This window comes from Hemitrygon akajei, chromosome 1 (assembly GCF_048418815.1).
Source record: "Hemitrygon akajei chromosome 1, sHemAka1.3, whole genome shotgun sequence".
NCBI classification, from domain to species: domain Eukaryota; kingdom Metazoa; phylum Chordata; class Chondrichthyes; order Myliobatiformes; family Dasyatidae; genus Hemitrygon; species Hemitrygon akajei.
The window spans coordinates 127023034-127046087 of record NC_133124.1 but is presented as its reverse complement, the minus strand read 5'-3'; the positions used below and the strand labels follow the sequence as shown (position 1 = coordinate 127046087).

The window sequence follows — 23054 nt, the reverse complement described above, 5'->3', positions numbered from 1 at the left end:
AATTGTGTCTGGAAACCCAATTAGCCTCAAGGTTCTAGTCATATTTTGTTTTGGTTTGAGTTACACTGATCGTGAGATAGTTATAGATAATTTTCTTTGTTGCTGATACATTGAGCATCACAGTTATGATTTCAGCACGTTGATAGTTATCTTTTGGCTTTGTCAACAGTTTGCACATGAACAAGTCTCTGTGATTTTGCAATGTGGTACTAAAGGATTACTGGAGAGTCCGAGGTGTTGCCTTTCTAATCAGACATCAAACTGAGACCCTGTCCATCTGCTCAGATTCCTACAAGACTCCGAAGGGAGGGGAGGCTCCGGATGTTTTTCATTTTGGAGAAATACAGCATGGTGCCAGGCTATATTTATGATCCATATCCCTTGCACCAAAGGCCAGCATTCTGTTATCTTCCTAATTAATTTTTGTGCACATGTCTGAAGTTTCTGTGTTTCCTGTACTGGAACTGTAGATCCCTTTGTATCCCAACATTTTGTCATCATACGTAATTTAAATAATTTGATATTCAATCTTCCTTTCAAAGTGGATTATGCTTCATCTGCCAATTTCTTGCCTGTTCACTTAACCTGTCTATAATCATTGGTGGGCTGGGTGTGTCCTTCTCATTATAATTTTTAATTTTTTGAGACACAGTGTGGAATTGGCCCCTCTGGCCTATCGAGCCGCGCCACCCAGCTACCCCCGATTTAACCCTAGCCTACTCACGGGACAATTTAAAATGACCAATTAATCAGTATGTTTCTGGACTGTGGGAAGAAACTGGGGCAGCCTGAGGAAACAGGGAGAATGAACAAACTCCTTACAGGCAGCAGTGGGAATTGGACCTGGGTCACTGGTACTGTAAAGCGTTGTGCTAACCAGTACACTACCGTAACCCAACAATCACCAGGTTTGGCTGTAGTATACTCCTCCCTTACATTCAGGGTTTTATTTAGAGATACAGCACGGTAACGAACGCTTCAAGGCAAATGAGCCCGCACCACCCTACTAACACGTACATCTTTGGCGTGTGAGAGGAAACCAAAGAATCCAGAGGAAACCCACATGGTTAAGGGGAAAACAGTCAAACTCCTTACAGGCAGCAGGGGAATTGACCCTGGATTGCGTGTGCTGTAATGGTGTTTCATGAGCTACTGTGCCTCACCAGGAACATATCGAATATCATTCACTCAAGAGATGCTGCACATGCTGGAAATCCAGAGACACACACACAAAATGCTGTTCAATGGGTCAGACAGCAACTATGGAGGGAAATAAACAGATGACGTTTTGGGCTGAGACCCTTCAGCAGGACTGGACAGGAAGAGGGAAGTCAGAATAAGAAGGTGAGGGGAGGGGAAGGAGTACAAGCTGGCAAGTGATAGGTGGAAAAGATAAAGGGATTTACTTTCTGCTAACTTTGGGATCTTGCTTGTGCTTTGTTTTCTGCTTACTGCATTAGATGACCAAGGATATTTGTCGCAGTCTCAAGATAGGGTCACCAAGACAAAATAAAATTATAACATACCATTAGCATGCAAGATGGCACTGGTGAAACATGGCAACGTGTTGCAGGCAGCTTAATAAAATTTCTAAAATTTTCTTCTGAATTACTCTCACTGCAATCTGCAGCCTGTAATTTCACTTGAAGTAATGTATCTTTGAACCATCCTGATGAACTAATGATTTTACGATCTTCTGAAGGACTCGGCAGACTTAACTCTCAAGTGTGCCTTGAGTGAATGGAGGTCCATCACCTCAACCAAAGGAGAGGGAGAAGGTGAGGATTCCAAGCCAGGCTGAAGTGTTAGGGAATGAAGCTGCCCCTACCCAGCATCTTGTTAGCAAATGTACAGTCTCTGAAGAACAAGATCAAGGATCTAAGAGCAAGATTGCTGTATCAGAGGGGAATGAGGAATTGCTGCTTTCTGTGTTTCATGGAGTCATGGCCCATTCTGGAGAAGGCAAAAGGGTGGATATGTGTTTCATCATCAACTCTTTGTGGTGCTCAGACACAGAGGTTTTGTTGCACTTTTGTTCTCCCAATCATTATTGACTTCAGAAGGAGGAAACTGAAGGTTCATGAGTCAGTCCTCATTGGAGAATCAGAGGTGTAGAAGATCAGCAACTTTAATTTCCTTGGCATTATCTTTCAGAGGATTTGTCCTGGATACACCATGTAAGTGCCATTAAAAAGAAAGCATAGCAGTGCCTCTATTTTCTTAGAAGCTTGCAAACATTTGGCATGTCATTTAAAACTTTGAGCAACTTGTTGAGATGTGTGGTGAAGAGGATATTGATTGGCTGCACACAGTCTGGTTTGGAAATACCAATGTCCTCGAATGGAAAAGCCTACTAGAAGTAGTAAATACAGCCTAGTGCATCACAGGTAAAGCCCTCCCCACCATTGAGCGCATTTATACAGAGTGCTGTCACAGGAAAGCAGCAGCCATCATCAAGGACCCCCCACTATACAGACCATGCTCTCTTCTCACTGCTGCCATCATGAAGAAGGTACAGGAGCCTGAAGACCCACAGCACTAGGATGAAGAACAGTTAATGTTCCTCAATCATCAGGCTCATGAACCAGAGGGGATAACTTCTATCAAGTTCACTGTTCCCACAATCTATGGGCTCACTTTCAAGGATTCTTCATATCATGTTCTCAATATTTATTCCTTATTTATGTATTTAATCATTTATTAATATTATTATGTCCTTTTTTCTCTCTTTAGGTATTGCACTGTTTGTTGTCTTTTGCACATTGGTTAATTGGATATAGTCTTTCATTGTTTCTATTATGTTTCTTGGTTTTACTGTCATTGCCCACAATAAAATGAATCTCCAGGTGGTATATGGTGACATAAATGTACTTTGATTATGAATTTACTTTGAACTTTGATTTAAAATCAATGGGATATGCAGGATGACAATGTTCTAAATGCTCAATTCCATCCAAGATGTAGCAAGTATCTTAACTATCTTCATTGGTGGCTGACACTGAACTGTGAACCTCTCTCTTGACGCAAGCACACCCTGGTTGCAGGATACATGATCAACAAGATGATGTAGCAACTCTAAAGGCTATTCAATGAGGACTACCCTATCTTACAATTTATATCACTGGGTGGGACAACACCTGCAGTGTTCTAAGGTCAGCATTTTCTCTAAAGGCACATATTATCACAAAATCATTTATATTTATGGCAAATATAAGCACATTTGGCTCACTGTGTGTATACTAGCTTCATTCGAGAACAACTCACCCCTTCCAACATGCATCTTTTTCTTTGTAGCATTGCAAATTCTTTTCTCACAATATAATAATCCAATTTCCCTCCCAAGGCCAGAATAGAACCTGCCTTTACCACATCATCAGGCATTGTATTCCAGATTACAACACAAGTGTGCGTCATAGATAAAGCTTTTCTTCATATCGCTCTTAATTCTCCTTCTTCTAACTTACATCCGTGACCTTCTGTCCACAACCTTTCCAGTGAAAGGGACAGTCTCCCAGTGTTCACTCTGCCCAATTTTCTTGATATTCTATATACTTCTATCACAAAGAAGGCATGGCATCACCTCTAGTGGAAAGTAGTGGACACAGCCCAGTCCATCACAGGCAGAGGTCACCCCACCATTGCTCACATCTTCAAGGCGTACTGCCGCAAGAAAGCAGAATCCATCATCAAGCACCCCACCATCCAGGCAATGCTGGCTTCTCATTGCTGCCATCAGGAAGGAGGTATAGGAGTCTTAGTTCTCAGGGAGTTATTACCATTCAAACATCAGGCTCCTGGACCAGCATTGACAATTTCATTTGACTCAAATTTTAATGGATTCCAAAACTTATGGACTTAGTTTCAAGGGCTGTACAACTCATGTTCTCAATATTATTTATTTTATTTTTTAAATATTTGCACAGAATGCCTTCTTTTGAATATTGGTTGTTTGTTAGTCTTTGTTGAGTGTAGTTTTTCATTGATATTGTATTTCTCTGTTCTACTGTGAATGCCTGCAAGAACATAAATCTCAAAGTTAACTTATGGTGACATATACATACTTTAATAATAAATTTACTTTGAACATCATCTTCTCCTCTCCAACAGATACAGTCCCAACTTCTCCAACTTATTTACATATCTGAGGCCCTCCTCCCAGCAAACATTCTTGTAAATTTCATGTGGACCCTCTCTACTGCATGCCCATTTGTCACAGGTTGAACTGGTAACCAGAGGGAGGCAGAGATAAGAAGGCCAATCCATTCATGCCCACTTGCCTATTAGGCTAATTATTAGTTCATTGTTATCACTTGTGACTTGTTTGTAGCCCTATATAAGTTCCAAGTCCCTTGTTCTCTGTTTCTTTGCTGAGTCTTGGAGTCATCTTTTGTAAGTGAAGCTGTTTGTAGTTATTTCTAGTTTCTGAAACTCTTTTTTTTTTGGATTTTAACTTTGCCTCTAAGTTATTTTTTGGCACCTCTGTCTAGACCTTGTCTGCTAGGCAATCCAGTAAAGCCTTTTTGGATTTTTTCCCTCTAATCCTGCATGACTTGTCCCTGCAATTGCATTCACCACTATTCAGTTTGAGGGAAGTTAAAACTGAAGAAGTTACCTAGTTAACTGTGACACCATCCTTCTAAAAATGAGGCATTCAGAGGTGAACACAATTCTACAGTTCAGACCGGACCACTGTTTAATACAGGTTCAACATTACTCCATTAATAAAATCCAGAATGTTTCACTAAATGCACTCTTAATCTGCCCTGCCATTTTGAAAGTCTAGTACACAGATAACCCATGTCTCTCCCCTTCTGCACCATTTTAGAATAGTTTCCTTTACCTAACATTGCCGCCTCTCATTATTCCAACAAAAACACACCTCCGCTTCTCAATATCAAACTGCAACTTCCTTGCACCAAACTTTTTCATTTTATCAGCATTGTCTTTGCAGTTCACAATACTCCTAAATTTTGTCGCATTTGAATGTTTAGAAGCAATCTGGAGATTGAGCATGAAGCTGATCTGCCCCAGTAAATGCATTCATTGTCGGTCGACAGCCTACCCAAACGCATTTTGCTCTGAATTCGACAGGTATGATTTAAAATAGATGCACTATCAGCTCATTTTGTATTAATGGCACTGCTCTTATCTATGTCAGCACATCTCAAGAGGGGTGAAAAATCCATTAAACCTCAAAAACACACTTTCTGCAGTTAATGACACAATAATTTGCAGATTATGCAAATTTTGCAAATTTGCAACAAGGCATATTCAGAGTAGAATGGTTAAGACTTAATTTTTATGTTAAGTTTGCATTTTATCCAACACGTGATCATAGTTGTCTCATATCATTCAATGGCATTCAATAGCAGGGAATATAGAGAGAACCCATTTTAACAGAGACTTCCAAAGACTCTACTACTCCTGTTCTCAGAGCAATTTATTTATTAATTATTATTATTTGTTCGTTTGTACTTGCAATTGTCTTTTGTACATTGGTTGTTTGCCAGTCCTTGTTAGTGTGTAGTGTTTCTTTTAACTGATTCTATTGTATCTCTTTGTTCTACTTTGTCTGCAAGAGAATGAAATCTCAGGACAGTACATGGTGATATATTGTACTACGATAACAAATCTACTTTGAACAAAAGTGTAAGGTGAAGTTCACAAATTGGACATAAACTTTTGGATTTCAACATTTAACCTTGAATTTGAACTCACTTCACGTGGTACGATATCTGTCCGCAAGCACCATTAGCCAGACCATTAGTTTGGCAGCCAAATCTGTGTTTAGTATGCATGGAAGCTACAGTTCCAGCCACACGCAATCTTATAAAACACTCAATGTTCATTATGCAGCAGGGCATCCATTGCAGCAAGCTCTTAATCTTTAAATATTTTTACTCTGACAAACCTTCCAGCCAAAATGACTATTTGATGTATCTTCATATAAACACCCCCAGTATGGGCAGCACACAGATTTTCTTGTATGTTTTACCAGCAAATCTTCTACCAAGATGATATCAATATAAGAAAGCACATTTAAAACATCAAATAACTTAGACTCATTTGCATGGTAGAGTATTGAGATTTGTGCATGCCCACAACCTCACCATCCCATAAACATGTACTTGTGTCATGAAATTGTTTTGCAGCAGCAAAACAACGCAATACAGAATATACTATAAATTACAATTAAAATATACATTAAATATATACACTCAGTAGCCATTTTATTAGGCATTCCCTGTACCAAATAAAATGGCCACTAAATGTATGTTCATGGTCTTCTGCTGTAACCCATCCACTTCAAGGTTTGACGTGCTGTGCATTCAGTGATGCTCCTCTGCACATCATTGTTGTATCATGTGGTTATCTGAGATACTGTCACCCTCCTGTCAACTTGAACCAGTTTGGCCATTCTACTCTAATTTATTTTTTTGTTTTTCTTTTGCATCATTTTCTGTAAATACCAGAGACTGCAGTGCATGAAAATCTCAGAAAATCAACAGTTTGAGATTCTTAAACCGTCCCATCTGGCACCAACAATCATTCCACAGTAAAAGTCACTGAGATCACATATCTTCCCCATTCTGATATTTGAACAACTACTGAATCTCTTGAACATCTCTGCGCATTGAGTTGCTGTCACATGATTGCCTGATTAGATATCTGCATTAACGAGAGACTGTACACATGTATCAATTGTTGCTTCTCATACATTTTATGTATTGCACTGAACTGCAGCAAAACCGCTAATCTCATGACATATGTCAGTGATAATCCTGAGTCTGATTCAGATTCTATTTCTGTTTAGGCATGAGTCAATTGGTAAAAGAAGAGGGAGGTGAAGATAGTTATAGATAGATAGATAGATACTTTATTCATCCCCATGGGGAAATTCAACTTTTTTCCAATGTCCCATACACTTGTTGTAGCAAAACTAATTACATACAATACTTAACTCAGTAAGAAAATATGATATGCATCTAAATCACTATCTCAAAAAGCATTAATAATAGCTTTTAAAAAGTTCTTAAGTCCTGGCGGTAGAATTGTAAAGCCTAATGGCATTGGGGAGTATTGACCTCTTCATCCTGTCTGAGGAGCATTGCATCGATAGTAACCTGTCGCTGAAACTGCTTCTCTGTCTCTGGATGGTGCTATGTAGAGGATGTTCAGAGTTTTCCATAATTGACCGTAGCCTACTCAGCGCCCTTCGCTCAGCTACCGATGTTAAACTCTCCAGTACTTTGCCCACAACAGAGCCCGCCTTCCTTACCAGCTTATTAAGACGTGAGGCGTCCCTCTTCTTAATGCTTCCTCCCCAACACACCACCACAAAGAAGAGGGCGCTCTCCATAACTGACCTATAGAACATCTTCAGCATCTCACTACAGACATTGAATGACGCCAACCTTCTAAGGAAGTACAGTCGACTCTGTGCCTTCCTGCACAAGGCATCTGTGTTGGCAGTCCAGTCTAGCTTCTCATCTAACTGTACTCCCAGATACTTGTAGGTCTTAACCTGCTCCACACATTCTCCATTAATGATCACTGGCTCCATATGAGGCCTAGATCTCCTAAAGTCCACCACCATCTCCTTGGTCTTGGTGATATTGAGACGCAGGTAGTTTGAGTTGCACCATATCACAAAGTCCTGTATCAGTTTCCTATACTCCTCCTCCTGTCCATTCCTGACACACCCCACTATGGCCGTGTCATCAGCGAACTTCTGCACATGGCAGGACTCCGAGTTATATTGGAAGTCTGATGTGTACAGGGTGAACAGGACCGGAGAGAGTACGGTAGACTGTAAGAAATGATAAGCTGGTTGAATGGCTAAATGAAACAATGTGGTGAAGTATAAAATAATATGTTAACAACAAAAAATATAAAGAGGCAATGTAGAATAAATGGCACAGTCCTAAGGAAAAGAGTGACATGTCCACGTGTGCTGTATATTTTTCTCCTGTTAGTAAGGCACAGGGGATATGAGGATGTGGGGTTGAGGGAGCATTTAGTTGAGCTGTTCAAGATCATAACTTGACTTGATGGGTGATGCAGGATCAGAAAACTGATGCAAAAAGTAAAAGGGGAGATGTAAAGGCTTTCCCTTTGAAGTGATGATCTGGAAGAACTTGCCTGTAAGGGTGGAAGAAACCAAATCATTCACTGCCTTCAGAAAAGAAATCCATAAACGCTTGAGGGAATGTAATTTTTAAACTAAGGGTAAAGAGTAGCGGAATGAGAATAAATGGGATTACTCTACAAGGAGCTGGCATTGATTTGATAACCTGATGGACCTCCTCCTGTGCTGGAATGACTCTACGAGGAGCTCAATGTCCATTTTACATTTCCTGACATCCTGTCTCCTCTTACTTACAGAACGCTCTGAAACATGTTGCTTCCTGACTCAGATTCTTCAATCACACCATGCACAACACTGGGAGATCTAGCTCACAGACTGTAGACACACCAACCCTTGATTTATTTCAATTCATCATCATTATGCACCATGTCATATGTTGTAGGTGATCATGGTGCATTGGGCATTGATTGTTCTTGGCAAATTTGCCACAAAGTGCTTTGCCACTGCTTTCTGGGTAGTGTCTTTACAAGACCGGTAACTCCAGCCATTATCGATGAGATCAGAGATCTTCAGGGATTGTCTGCCTGGTGGTCAGTGTTTGCATAGCTAAGACTTGTGATATGCTCTAGCTGTCCATACAACCATTCTCCACCTGCTTCCATGGCTTCACATGACCCTGATCCGGGGGTGGGGAGGGGTGTGGAGGAGAGGCTAAGCAGGTGCTACACCTGGTCCAAGGCCACCCTACAGACTAGCAGGGGGAAGAAACGCCTTGTCCATCCTTTGGTAGAGATGTGCCTTCACCCTGTCACACATCATTTCAATTAATATGGATAACAGGAATGGTGCAGTGGCCTGTACAGAGGCACTGTTGGTTCAAGTCCCAGTCCAGATATTTACAATATAGAACATTGTAGCACAGTACAGGCTCTTTGACACCAATATTGTGATGACCTTGTAACCATCTCATGATCAATCCAACTCTTCCCTTCTATACAGCCCTCCATTTTCTGATCAACTATGTGCCTAATGTATTTGCCTCTTCCACCACCCCAGCAGAGCGCTCCATAAACCCACCACACTGTGTGTGTAAAAAGAAACTTGCCCCTGCCTTCCCCCTTTCATCCAATCACCTTAAAATAATACCCCCTTGTATTAGTCATTGGTGCTGTGGAAAAATATCTCTGGCAATGCAGTTGATCTATGCCTCATACCATCTTGACACCTCTGTCAAGTCACCTTTCATTCTCCTTCCCTCCAGACAGAAAAAGCTTAACTTGCTAAACCAGGCAGCATCCTGGACCGTCCAATGCACCACCTCTAAAGCTTCCATATCCTGTCTATGATGAGGTGACTGGAAATGAACACAATATTCTTAGCAAGGTTTAACCAGGTTTTTTTTTTTCAGATGCAATATTACTTCTTGAAGTCAATCTCTGACTAATGAAATCTAAAACACCATACAACTTCTTAACAATCCTATCAATCTGCATGGCAACTTTGAGGGATCTACGGACATGGACCTGAAGGTCCCTCTGTTCCTGCATGCTGCTAAGAATCCTGCCATTAACCCTGTATTCCGTCTTCAAGTTTAATCTTCCTAAGTGAATCACTTCACATTTTTCCACATTGAACTCCATCTGCCTCTTCTCAACCCAGCTCTGAATCCTGTCTATGTGCCTTTGTAAACTACAATAACCTTCTACATGGTCCACAAAACCACTAACCTTCATCTACAAATTTACAAACCCACCCATCTACTTCCTCATCTGGGTCATTAATAAGAATCATAAAGAGCAGGAGTCCCAAAACACATCCCCGCGGAACACCTCTGGTAACGACTTCCAGGCAGAATACGCGCCATCTACACAAGCTACCGCTCCAGCACAGACTTGAGGGAGGATGGTTTCATAGATTAGTGATAATCCGGACACCATATTCTTCAAATGGAGTCATAAATGAGCCATTGCCAATCTTGAAGATGACCCATGGAGCTCCTGTTAATGTAGAACCATAGAACATTACAGCACAGAAACAGGCCTTTTGGCCCTTCTTGACTGTGCCAAACCATTTTTCTGCCTAGTCCTACTGACTTGCACCTCCATACACCTCTCATCCATGTACCTGTCCAAGTTTTTCTTAAATGTTAGAAGTGAGCCCACATTTACCACTTCATCTGGCAGCTCATTCCACACCCCCACCACTCTCTATGAAGAAGCCCCCCCTAATGTTCCCTTTAAACTTTTCCTCCTTAACCCATGTCCTTTTTTTCCCCTCCCCTAGCCTCTGGAAAAAGCCTGCTTGCATTCACTCTATCTATACCCATTATAATTTTATATATCTCTACCTCTATAATCTGTCCTATCAAATAGATCACAGAACATCACAACACAGTACAATCCTTCGGCCCATGATGTGTCAACCTTCAAACCTGCACTACGACCAATCCATCCAATTTAAAATCAATGTTCAAACCAACATCATAATTATTACCACTTTGCACTTCGTGGGACTTTCCTATAATCAAATTGTTCCTAAGTGCAAACATACTTTTGTCAACCTGCTTTGGGACACCATTCTCTTGTTCTTTCCAACAAGCGTAAAATCTCAGATCATACGCTCATTATTTTCTGATGCGCACTGCTTAATGTAATCCGAAAGAGCACCAGATGTAGAATTTGATGCCAATCAATATGTTCTTACTAAGACAGGATTTTAACTTTCTCCTTTGAAAATCCTGCACGTCTCGGAACAGTCCAGAGAAAATCTGAGGGTCTGGTTGACCACTTTTCCTGCAGCATGCAGAAATACCAGTGTGGGACTTGTTCCTTTTCTCTGCGTCTGCCATTTGAAACTGGGATGGAAGCTAATGAGAAACAGACAAAGGACAGTACCTTATGGCAGGCTACTTTGCTCATTCTAATCTAAAGGGTGACCATGCATGGATTTCACTATCAGTATGGAGGAGAGTGCACTGGGGGATGCAAACTGAATGAGTGGCTCAGAGGAGCTCAACAAATTCAGATCTCGAGAGAGCAGAGATCACATATTCAGAGATGTGGAGACTTATTTGTAGCATAACTTTGTTAATTGAATGGATGTAGTTGGGGTGTTATGGAGCATCCGGGGGGGGGGGGGGCTAGCACCTCTGGTAAGGGGACCATTGTGGGGCTGCTCAATCATCTTTAGTCCCTACCAGGCTCTCAGCTCTCAGCTGTGGCTCCAAGTAGCTACAGCAGCCACACCCCAGTACTTCACTTCAACAGATGGCCTAAACCAGGTGAGGGCAGTCAGCGGGCCTCATACTCCAGTGAGATAGGGATGTGCCTGACTTAGCATGTGATCTCAGCTCCAGCGGAACTGGGCACATGAGACCAACAGTAAGATCCAATGACTAGGAATGCTTCGTGGAGAATAAAGGGCATGGTCTTCCACTGCAACAATGAAAGACCCCAGGTGTGATGACTACTCATTTCACTGGATCTGCTCTTCCGAGGCTAAGAGAGTGGGTCTGCCCCAGTACAATGGCTTTTCCACTTTTAAAATCTCTTTTGCACAGGTTTCTCTGTCATCATCTGATGTGTTCAATTATCATTGAACCTGGTGTTAGGGAAACTTCAGTGGATGATACTCAGGGTGAGAAAATGCATTCTGTGCATCTACCATATCTCAAACACCAGCCTCTTTGCCATTACCTCTGTCTTCTGGCATGGAAACCACCCTCCCTCCACTGACTGCTATCCTTCCCATAGCCTTGGGAAAGTAGCCAATAATTAAAGAGCCATCTCACCCCAGTCGGTCTTTCTTCACCCTCCCCCCACCCCGTCCCATTTTGTAGAAGATACAAAAAGCTTGAATACATGCACTGCCAGGCTCAAGGACAGCTTCTATCCAGCTCTTAGAGGACTCTTGTATGATGAGAATGGACTCTAGATTTCTGAATCTTATTGTGGGCTTTGCACCTTGTTTATCTACCTGCACTGGAATTTCTCTGAAACCATAACACTACTTTCCACATTCTGTTATTTTTTTTTCTCTTTGTACTGATGCACATCAACTTGGAATGATCTGTCTAGATGGCATACAAGTATATCTTGGTATATATGGCAATAAGAGCAGTCACTGCAATATGCCTTCCTGGTCAATAGAGCTCTTAGCAAAAATGTGCTTTGGAGAGGCATGAAAAGAGCAATAGATGAAGAGTTCACGATCTTTGCTGCCATTTCATGAGTCATTGGATTACTAAGGCAGTGTTTGGTAAACAATAATTATGAATGAGGCAACAACACATAAAACACAAGGACGATCTCATTTTCAAGTGTCTCCTTTTGAAGCAAATCATTACCCCTTTCGAAGCAAATCATTACCCCTTTCATGGATCATTTGCCAAAGCATCACATTTAAGCTCTTCCCCAGAGCTGTGTGGTTATGACGATGGATACTGTCAGAATGTGATAGGCATATTACCCATTTTTGGTAGGTATAAAGTGAAGGTAATGGGGTGAAGACATATTCTGCAGGGCTCAGAGAAGAGCCTCTGTTGGATTGTGTTCATTCAGAGGAAGTTTCCTGATTGGGAAGTTGTAATTATAGCCAGCAGTGATTCAGCAGCTGCCATCTGAATTGCCTTGATTTTCTGTGTTTCAATGTGGCGAGTACCCATCGCCTTTCTCAATTGGCATTTCATATTAACCGTTCACTGTTTAGGAAATTAATGCAGAGTGCAGTGGCTCATTTGCAAAGGATGCATGGCTACTGCACAAGAAAGGGAACATACACTCCATGGCCACTTTATTAGACACTGTTGGTACCTAATAAAGTGGCCACTGAGTGTATGTTTGTGGTCATCTGCTGCTGTAGCCCATCCACTTCAAGGCTCAACGTGTTAATTATTCACAGATGCTATACTGCATACCACTGTTGAAATGGCGTGGTTATTTGAGTTACTGTTACCATCCCGTCAGCTTGATTCTGTCTGTCCATTTTCCTCTGGGCTCTCTCAATAACAAAGCATTTTTTGCCCACAGAACTGCTGCTTACTGGGCTTTTTTTTTTGTTTTCAAGCCATTCTCTGTAAATTGTAGAGATTGTTGTGTGTGAAAATCCCAGGAGATCAGCAGTTTCTGAGATACTCAAACCACCCCATCTGGCATCAATAATCATTCAACGGTCAAATTTGCTTAGATCACATTTCTTCCCCCATTCTGATGTTTTTGGTCAGAACAATTAATAAAATGGCCACCAAGTTTACATACAGAAAGGTGCCAGTAAAAGGCTAGCAAAATCATGAAGTATTCCTCCCATCAGGAAAGGGGCTCCATTGAATCCACAGCAGTCCCACCAGATTCAACAACAGTTACTTACCCCAAGTGTCAGGCTAATCAACACTTCTACCCATTAACCCATCGCTCCTCCACTACTATATCATTTCCCGTCAGAGTTACCTTCTATACAGATACTCCTGTACCTAACGTCACTTTATGTACATACAATCAGTCTAAGTATGTAAGATAATATTATGTATTTATACTTATTGTGTTATTTATGCTTTTTGTGTTTTTATGCTGCATTGGATCCAGAGTACTAATCATTTCATTCTCCATTATACTTGTGTACTGACAAATGACAGTAAACAACAAAGCTGAACACTCCAAATCTAATTTTGTACCTTGTGTTCCTATTCTGCCCGCTGAGGAAATATTTTATGCTGCATCTGAAAATGAGCTTTGTTTCTAATTTTGGAAAATCTTCTGCACATCTACGCCTTTTGATTTTCAATATGTTTCAATGAGACCCCCCCCCACCATTTTCCTAAACTCCAGCGAGTACAGGCCCAGAGACATCAAACCCTTGTTATATATTAACCAGTGCATTTCTGCGACTGTAATGGAGGGCAGAAATAAAAACATGAAAGCTAACTGAAGTGCACTCCTCATTTAATGCCAATTAACTTATCACTTCTGTAGAACTGGGCCAATAGAAAAGGACTGTGACCTTGCATTGGTTCAAATTGTTGATGGGCTTTATTTCCCAGACTCATTCTGAGCCTAGTGGTCTGCCGTAAACGACATCAGCTAATCTCATAACTTCTGTGCTGTTTTTGACATCTTGTCGGTTCATCTTGACTAATCTTAAGCTTGTCTTGATGTTGCACACTGATTCATTAAGATAAGCTCTCTACGTGTGCGAGAGCAACCTCAAATGTCACATCATTCACTATGTTCGCTGCCCTCTGAGCAGTGAATGGTTCAGAGGAGGACACGCTCATATTAATTTTAATGCGTGGAAGCTAATAAGGTGTTCGTCCCCTCGGTTCACTTGCCTTGTAAGCTATAGAGTTCGCTGACACTGTTCTGCCTGGTAATGTGGTGCCAGTACGCACTCCGAGGAAGTGTTATCGTCATTAATGTCATCTCATCACTCGGACTGGACTGCAGCTGAAAGACAGAAACAAAGTTGCTTCAAAGTGCACTGTCAAATACCATTTTCAGCCAAAAGAACATCTTTATAAGAAGATATGTGATGAAATCAAAAGTGTAAGGCTTAAACATTAACACAAGAGATTCTGCAGATGCTGGAAACCTTTAGATGCACGTGCACACGGAAGGAACACATGCTGGCAGGAGGCAGGTGAAACCAGGTGAAGGGGAGGTGGCTGGGGGAGGGAGAAAGCAGTAAGAAGCTGGCAGGTGAGGGGTGGACGAGGAAAAGGGCTGAAGGAGGAGGAAATTGATAGGAGAGGAGAGGAGAGTCTGGGAGAAGGGGAAGGAGGAGGGGCACCAGTAGGAGGTGATGGGCAGGTGAAGAGAAGGGGTAAGAGGGCAGCCAGAATGGGGAATGGAAAGAGAAAGAAAAGGGACGGTGGACAAATTGCCAGAAGATAGAGAAATCAGATTGGAAACTACCCAGGCGGAAAATGTGATCATGAGGCTAAGCACAGCTCCAATGCCGAATTTAAATTTGCTGATGACACCACCGTCATGGGCCAAATCAAAGATGGTGACGAACCAGCATATAGCAGAGAGATTGAAAGTCTGGCTGAGTGGTGCCACATCAACAAACTCTCACTTAATGTCAGCAAGACCAAGGAGCTCATTCAGGAAGAAGAAACTAGAGATTCATACGCCATTGGGGATCAGAGGTGGAGAGGGTCAGCAGCTTTTAATTCCTCAATGTTAACGTTTCAGAGGATCTGTCCTGGGCCCAACAAGTAAGTGCCATTACAAAGAAGGCATGGCAGTGTCTCTACTTTCTTAGAAGTTTGCAACGATTCAGCATGATATCTAAAACTTTTGACAAACTTCTATAGAAAAAAATTGCCAGGACTCCCTTAACTTATTTGGAACATTATGCCACTTAATTGGGACAGGAGACTGTTGCTGAACTAGCATCAGTTACGCACACTTATGTATGTGGCCGATAGGTACTATATTCTGCTCAGAACAAACAGCTTTTAAATAGCATCATTTGCGCGTGTTTGTATTCAAAAAGCAGGGATTTTTGTCACTAATAGTTGGTGAGAAATAAGCAGTGCGACAATTCAGAACTGTTTTCCTTACTGTGGTTTCAAACATTCAGGCTCGAAGATGCCAAAAACAGCTGGGAATGAAAACAAAATTATTTCGCTACCTCAACAAGTTAGAAATTATGAAGAATTTGAAAGTATCGACAAACATCTTCAAAATTAAGATTTGGAGGATTCAATTGTCCGAAGCATTGTATGAAGGCAGTTCATTATCTGCACTAGTATCTGCGCTGATTTTACTCATTTACAGACAATAAAAGGAACAGGGACGCATACAATGGATGAATTCTACTGTTGGTAATTATTAAGACCTAATGCACTTTTGTAGTACTGGTAGTATTGGTTGTGTTCTAATCTGTACTGTATTTCATTTAAATACATAATTTGTTACTCTTTGTCTTTTTAATACCTCTTCAAGCATTTCCATGAAGTTTCGGCTAATTGGGGTAGTCGCTTAATTGGTCCAAAATGTACTGGTCTCAACGTGTCCCAAATAACTAGATCTACTGTATATACCCTGAACAAATGTAGTTGACTTCACGCACCTCTACTCTGAACTGATTCCACAACCTACAAACTCACTTACAAATACTCTACAATTCATTTTCTCGGTTTTTTATTTATTTACACAATTTGCCTTTCTTTTCCTCACTGTTTATTTGACCATCTTTGTTTATAGTTTTCTCACACATACTATTGTATTTCTTTATTTATCCCATAAATGCCTGCAAGAAAATGAATCCCAAGCTGGCACATAATAACATACAAAAAATTTACGGTGGCTTCTTTGAGTGTCATGCAGATCGTACAATCCAGGAATGTTAAATTCCCAGCTCGGAGGGGGTGGTGTGGGGGCTGATTGTTAGTAGGCAAAATGAACCAAACGGGAAGATAGTTCAGGAGACCCTTGAGGGCATCTTGTTCTCTAACCCATGTTTATTTCTGAGTACTATGGACGGCAGCCAGTCATAACCAGAGCATCACAGATGGTTTTGCTGTATAGGGAGAGAGGAAATGATTAGGAAACTAATAATTTTAGATGGTTCTATATGCTGCTGTCTTGTTTAGTCCTCAGGAGTGGTAATGGAACCATTGGTATAAGAGGTAATTTCTGTATGACTCATGGAGGGATGTGACACTGAGAGCCTAGCATGAACTCCAACTTCTCTGTAGCTGCACAGATACCAGAAGTCTGCCTCGAGCCTCTGCCTTCTGCTGATGTCCTCTACATTCCACGTTTGAGTGTGTTGCATCGTGATATGCAATGAGGAGATTGACGAGCTTCTGATTCAGTGTCAGTGTAGAGTGTTCTGCTGACGTTGCTCACAGTGCATTCTTTAGACTCTGGACAATGTCTTATGGATAAACATTTTCCACTAAGTCATTTGTAACTGGGTGGTACAGTGCAGATGTAATATGTCTTATTCCATTCATTTTCAGGAATGACTGAAACTGCTCCACAACAAACTTGTGGCTGTCACTGACTAAGTGTCCTGAACAGCAGTCTTTGAGAAGAGGCTTCCCAACACATCAACAGTGTGTGAAGGTGTTGTGGAGGCTATTGGGGATACTTCTGGCCACATTGTGGCTGTATCGACTACCACCATGAAATTCTGGCTGAAATTCTGAATTTCACAATGCTGGCCCTCCTGTTTTCACTACATACAAGCCCAATGTAACTTATTGGTTGTTGTATTTCACTGTTACAAATGTCACTTTCAAAGGAGTTATCTTTTTTCTTGTATAATTTCTTTGTTGAATATCTGCAGGCTTTAGTTTAGCTTCTTTGAAATGCCATTCAAACTTATTTTGTGGAATGACTGAAACAGCTGAGCCAACGTCCAGTTTCATTTTAATTAACTTGCCGTTCACTTCTGGTGTAAGGCATATTGCTGGTCTTTTGATAATTTTCACATTTTAAACCTCAAGACTATCCAGTCCCGTGTCATTCTTGTGATCATATTTTTGATCAAAAGCATGTAAGTTAGTGCTCTTTTTGAAACTGCAACTTGACTTTTTAACTTTTACTCTTCTCTGTACAGTCCATTTATCTTTGTCTGCCCAACATGCTCTTTGTATGTGTCCTACTTCATTGCATTTTCTGCAAGTTTCACCTTTAAACCTGCATTGGTTTGCTGTATGTGAGCCTGTGCCACAATCGTAAGATAATTTGTTTGGCCAAGCATTTCTGTTTGGACTTTCTGATTTTGTTTACACTCATTTTCATTCCTGACAGCAATTGCATTTCTGACTGCTGTTTCCATTGACACTGCGATTTCAACTGCTCTTTCAATGCGAGTTGTACTTCAGTTATGAGCCATTTTGAATTCTTTCTTGTAAGATTCCACAATCTGAAATTTCTCTCAGTGCATCATTAAGCCCATCACTGAACTGACAATGCTCGGATAAGCTCTTCAATTCAATCACATAAACTGAAACCTACTCCCATTCTTTTTGATTCTGCAATCAACAATGGTTTCAGTACTGAATGTTCCCCCATTATATTTACAACATCAGCAAAGCAATACTGTTCAATTTATTCAGTATACATCTCCCAATTATCTGTTGTGCAATCGAATGCGTCTAGCTTTCCAATCTAGCCAGCCATTTCTGCTTCTTTTTTATTTATGATTATTATCAGCTGGTGCTCACTGTTTATAAATTTTTTCCATTTTCTGCCTCTATTTAACTTGGCCATCTGTCTGCTTTTGTGAAGGAAAAGCGTGCTGTTCTTAAAAAAAAATCACACTGCTCCCTCTTTCCCCCTCTCTCTGAAGAGAAATGTGCTGTGCTTTTTTAAAAACTCGATCATCTCGCTGCATTTCAACAGGTAGGTGGCAATCTTGGTTTCCTTATGAAACTACTTCTTTGCTACTGTTATGGTTTGTAACTCCAAAACATAAAACTAATTGAAAGAAAATCACAGGAGCTGGGGATAACTTGTGTACATTTAGCTTTACTTCAGTGAGATGTGAACTTATGATGTGGTGGCATAATGACATATGCCATTCATGTACTTCTACAAATAACCCACAATGAATTACCGGTACGTAAACAATAAAGAATGCTTAATCAAACAATATACTTACAATATTACTGGAATATCAAATACACAACACAAACCAATGTTCAGCTTCCTGAATGGTGGTGAGGGAGGAAGTGTTAGGGCAGGCCTGAATGGTGGTGCGGAACAAGTGCTACACCTGCCCTTACACTTCCTCCCTCACCACCATTCAGGGCCCCAGACGGTCCTTGCAGGTGATGCGACACTTCACCTGTGAGTCAGCTGGTGTGGTATACTGCGTCCGGTGCTCCTGGTGTGGCCTTTTATATATTGGTGAGGCCCGACGCAGACTGGGAGACCATTTCAATGAACACCTACACTCGGTTCACCAGAGAAAGCAGGATCTCCCAGTGGCCACACATTTTAATTCCACGCCCCATTCCCATTCTGATATGTCTGTCCATGGCCTCCTCTACTGTCAAAATGAATCCAAACTCAGGTTGGAGGAACAACACCTTATATACCGGCTGGGTAGCCTCCAACCTGATGGCATGAACATTGACTTCTCTAACTTCCGTTAATGCCCCTCCTCCCCTTCTTACCCCATCCCTGACATATTTAGTTGTTTGCCTGTCCTCCATCTCCCTCTGGTGCTTCTCCCCCCCCCCCCCTTTCTCCCGAGGCCTCCCGTCCCATGATCCTTTCCCTTCTCCAGCTCTGTATCACGTTCGCCAATCACCTTTCCAGCTCTTAGCTTCATCCCACCCCCTCCGGTCTTCTCCTATCATTTCGCATTTTCCCCTCCCCCCACTACTTTCAAATCTCTTAATATCTCTCCTTTCAGTTAGTCCTGACGAAGGGTCTCGGCCCGAAACGTCGACAGTGCTTCTCCCTATAGATGCTGCCTGGCCTGCTGTGTTCCACCAGCATTTTGTGTGTGTTGTTGTTTGAATTTCCAGCATCTGCAGATTTCCTCATGTTAAGGGAATACATAATACATGTTAGAATACAGTGGATTCCAGTTCATTTCATGGAATACTTAAAAAGGTATAGAAGAAACAAACTGAGTAAGAAATTCTCACTTAGTCTAGCATCTACCCTTTGACCTGTTTGGCATGGGTGACCCTACCAAGAGCCAAAGCATAAAACCCTGACTGCAGCAAGTGTAGCTCTCTGGGTCATTGAGTCATACAAGCCTCCAAACCACGACAAGGGTATGGCCCTTTTGAAGGCCCAATCATACTACAATACTATAAACCTGTGTATTAGTTCCTCTTTTGAAGGCCCAATCATACTACAATACTATAAACCTGTGTATTAGTTCCTAATAGTTACCAACATAGGAATTCATCCTGTGTAAACAATGACAGAATTAATGCAGACACCTAATACAAATAATGCACTGTCTTCATACAATGCTATCGATAATTGCATCCTCCAAATCTTTATTTTCATTGTAACATTCAAGGTGATTTCGATACCTTCAAATTCTTCATAGCTTCTAACTTGAAGTAGTGAAATCATTTCATTTTCATGCCCGGCCATTTCTCTAAGCCTGAATGCTTGAAACCACAGTGAGCAAAACTGTTCTGTATTATCTTACTGCTTATATCTCAGCAACTATCAGTGACAAAAATCACTTTTTTGAACACAAACACACACACTGACGCTATTTAAAAACTGTTCACACTAAGCAGGGTGTAGCTTGACAGACATCAGTTAGAACCTGTTTGGCAACAGTCTCCTACTCCAATTAAGTGGTATAGTGGCCCAAATAAACAAAGGGAATCCCAGCAATTTTCTCAATTAGTTTTTGTTCTCTAGAGTTGTCCCAAATAAGCAGCTGCCCCAATTTACCAAAGGCCCAATTAACCGCTATTGACTGTATTGAGTAGTTGAGTGGTGTAGAGAAATGGAGGGAACTTGCAATGCACACACAAATGTAAAAACATAGATATCCTACAGCATAATGCAAGCCTTCTTGTCCCACAAAACTGTGACAAACATGTCCTTACCTTAGAAATTATCTAGGCTTACCCATAGCCCTCTATTTTTCTAAGCTCCATGTACCTGTCCAGTAGTCTCTTAAAAATCCCTGTAGTTTTTGCCTCCACCACCATCATTGGCAGCCCATTCCACACACTCACCACTCTGCATAAAAAAACTTACCTCTGGCATCCCCTCTGTACCTATTTCCAAGCACATTAAAGCCATGCCCTCTCATACCAGCCACTTCAGCCCAAGGAAAAAGCCTCTGATTATCCACACGATCAATGCCTCTCATCATCTTATACACCTCTATCAGGTCACCTCTTATCCTCTGTCGCTACAAGGAGAAAAGGCTGAGTTCACTCAACCTATTCTCATAAGGCATGCTCCCCTTGTAAACAGGCAACATCCTTGTAAATCCCCTCCGCACCATTTCTATGGTTTCCACATCTTTCCTGTAGTGAGGCGACCAGAACTGAGCATCGTACTCCAAGTGGGGTCTGACCAGGGTCCTATACAGCTGCAACATTACCTCTCGGCTCCTAACTCAATCCCATGATTGTTGAAGGTCAATGCACCGTATGTCTTATCCACAGAGACAACCTGCGCAACAGCTTTGGGTGTTCTATGGACTCGGAACCCCAAGATCCCTCTGATCCTCCACACTGCCAAGAGTCTTACCATTGATACTATATCCTGTCATCATATTCGACCTACCAAAAAGAACCACTTCACACTTATCTGGCTTGAACTCCATCTGCCACTTCTCAGCCCAGTTTTGCATCCTATCAATGTCCCGTTGTAACCTCTGACAGCCCTCCACACAGTCCACAACACCCCCAACCTTTGTCATCAGAAAACTTACTAATCTATCCCTCCACTTCCTCATCCAGGTCATTTATAAAAATCACAAACAGTAAGGGTCCCAGAACAGATCTCTGAGGCACACCACTGGCCACCGATCTCCATGCAGAATATGACACGTCCACAACCATTCTTTGCCTTCTGTGGGCAAGCCAATTCTGGATCCACAAAGCAAGTCCCCTTACTTTCTCAATAAGCCTTGCATGGGTACTTTATCAGATGCCTTGCTGAAATCCATATACACGACATCTACTGCTCTACCTCCATCAATGTGTTTAGTCACATCCAAAAAAAATTCAATCTGGCTCGTAATGCACTGTCATGCTGACTATTCTGAATCATATTATACCTCTCCAAATGTTCATAAATCCTGCCTCTCAGGATCTTCTCCATCAACTTACCAACCACTGAAGTAAGACTCACTGGTCTATAATTTCCTGAGCTATCTCTACTTCCTTTCTTGAATAAGGGAACAACATTCGCAACCCTCCAATCCTCCAGAACCTCTTCTGTCCTCATTGATGATACAAAGATCACTGCCAGAGGCTCAGCAATCTCCTCCCTCACCTCCCACAGTAGTCTGGGGTACGTCTCATCTGGTCCCGGTGACTTAACCAACGATGCTTTTCAAAAGCTCCAGCACATCCTCTTCCTTTATGCTCAAGCTTTTTCATCAGCTGCAAGTCATCCCTACCATCACCAAGATCCTTTTCCATAGTGAATACTGAAGCAAAGTACTCATTAAGAACCTCTGTTATCCCCTCCGGTTCTATACACACTTTTCCACTGTCACACTTGATAGGTCCTGTTCTTTCATGTCTTATCCTCTTGCTCTTCACATACTTGTAGAATGCCTTGGGGTTTTCCTAAATCCTGTCTGCCAAGGCCTTCTCATGGCCCCTTCTGGCTCTCCTAATTTCATTCTTAAGCTCCTTCCTGCTGGCCTTTTAATCTTCCAGATCTCTATCATTACTTAGTTTTTTTTTTAAACCTTTCATAAGCTTTTCTTTTCTTCTTGACTAGATTTACAACAGCCTTTGTACACCACGGTTCCTGTACCCTACCATCTTTTCCCTGTCTCATTGGAATGTACCTATGCAGAACTCCACGCAAATATCCTCTGAATATTTGCCACATTTCTGCCATACATTTCCCTGAGAACATCTGTTCCCAATTTATGCTTCCAAGTTCCTGCCTGATAGCATCATATTTCCCCTTACTCCAATTAAATACTTTCCTAACTTGTCTGTTCCTATCCCTCTCCAAAAGAGATAGAATTGTGATCACTATCTCCAAAATGCTCTCCCACTGAGAGATTCGACATCTGACCAGGTTTATTTCCCAATACCAGATCGAGTACAGCCTCTCTTCTTGTAAGCTTATCTACATATTGTGTTAAGAAACCTTCTTGTACACACCTAACAAACCCCACCCCATCTAAACCCCTTGCTCTAGGGAGATGCCAATCAATATTTGGGAAATTAAAATCTCCCAACACAACAACCCTGTTAATTCTACACCTTTCCAGAATCTGTCTCCCTATCTGCTCCTTGACGTCCCTGTTACTATCTCTGATCAACAGT

General features: G+C 41.6%; 1 protein-coding gene across 3 annotated transcripts in view; it reads right to left on the bottom strand.

Annotated features, from left to right (window-relative positions):
• The window catches only part of dok6 (docking protein 6), a 512624-nt gene that overhangs the window by 20290 nt on the left and 469280 nt on the right, over positions 1 to 23054 (bottom strand). For all 3 annotated transcript variants that reach the window (XM_073051653.1, XM_073051670.1, XM_073051661.1), the window contains exon 7: positions 14412 to 14526. In XM_073051653.1, the coding sequence (XP_072907754.1) occupies positions 14412 to 14526 (115 nt within the window). The remainder of the gene's footprint in view (positions 1 to 14411; positions 14527 to 23054) is intronic.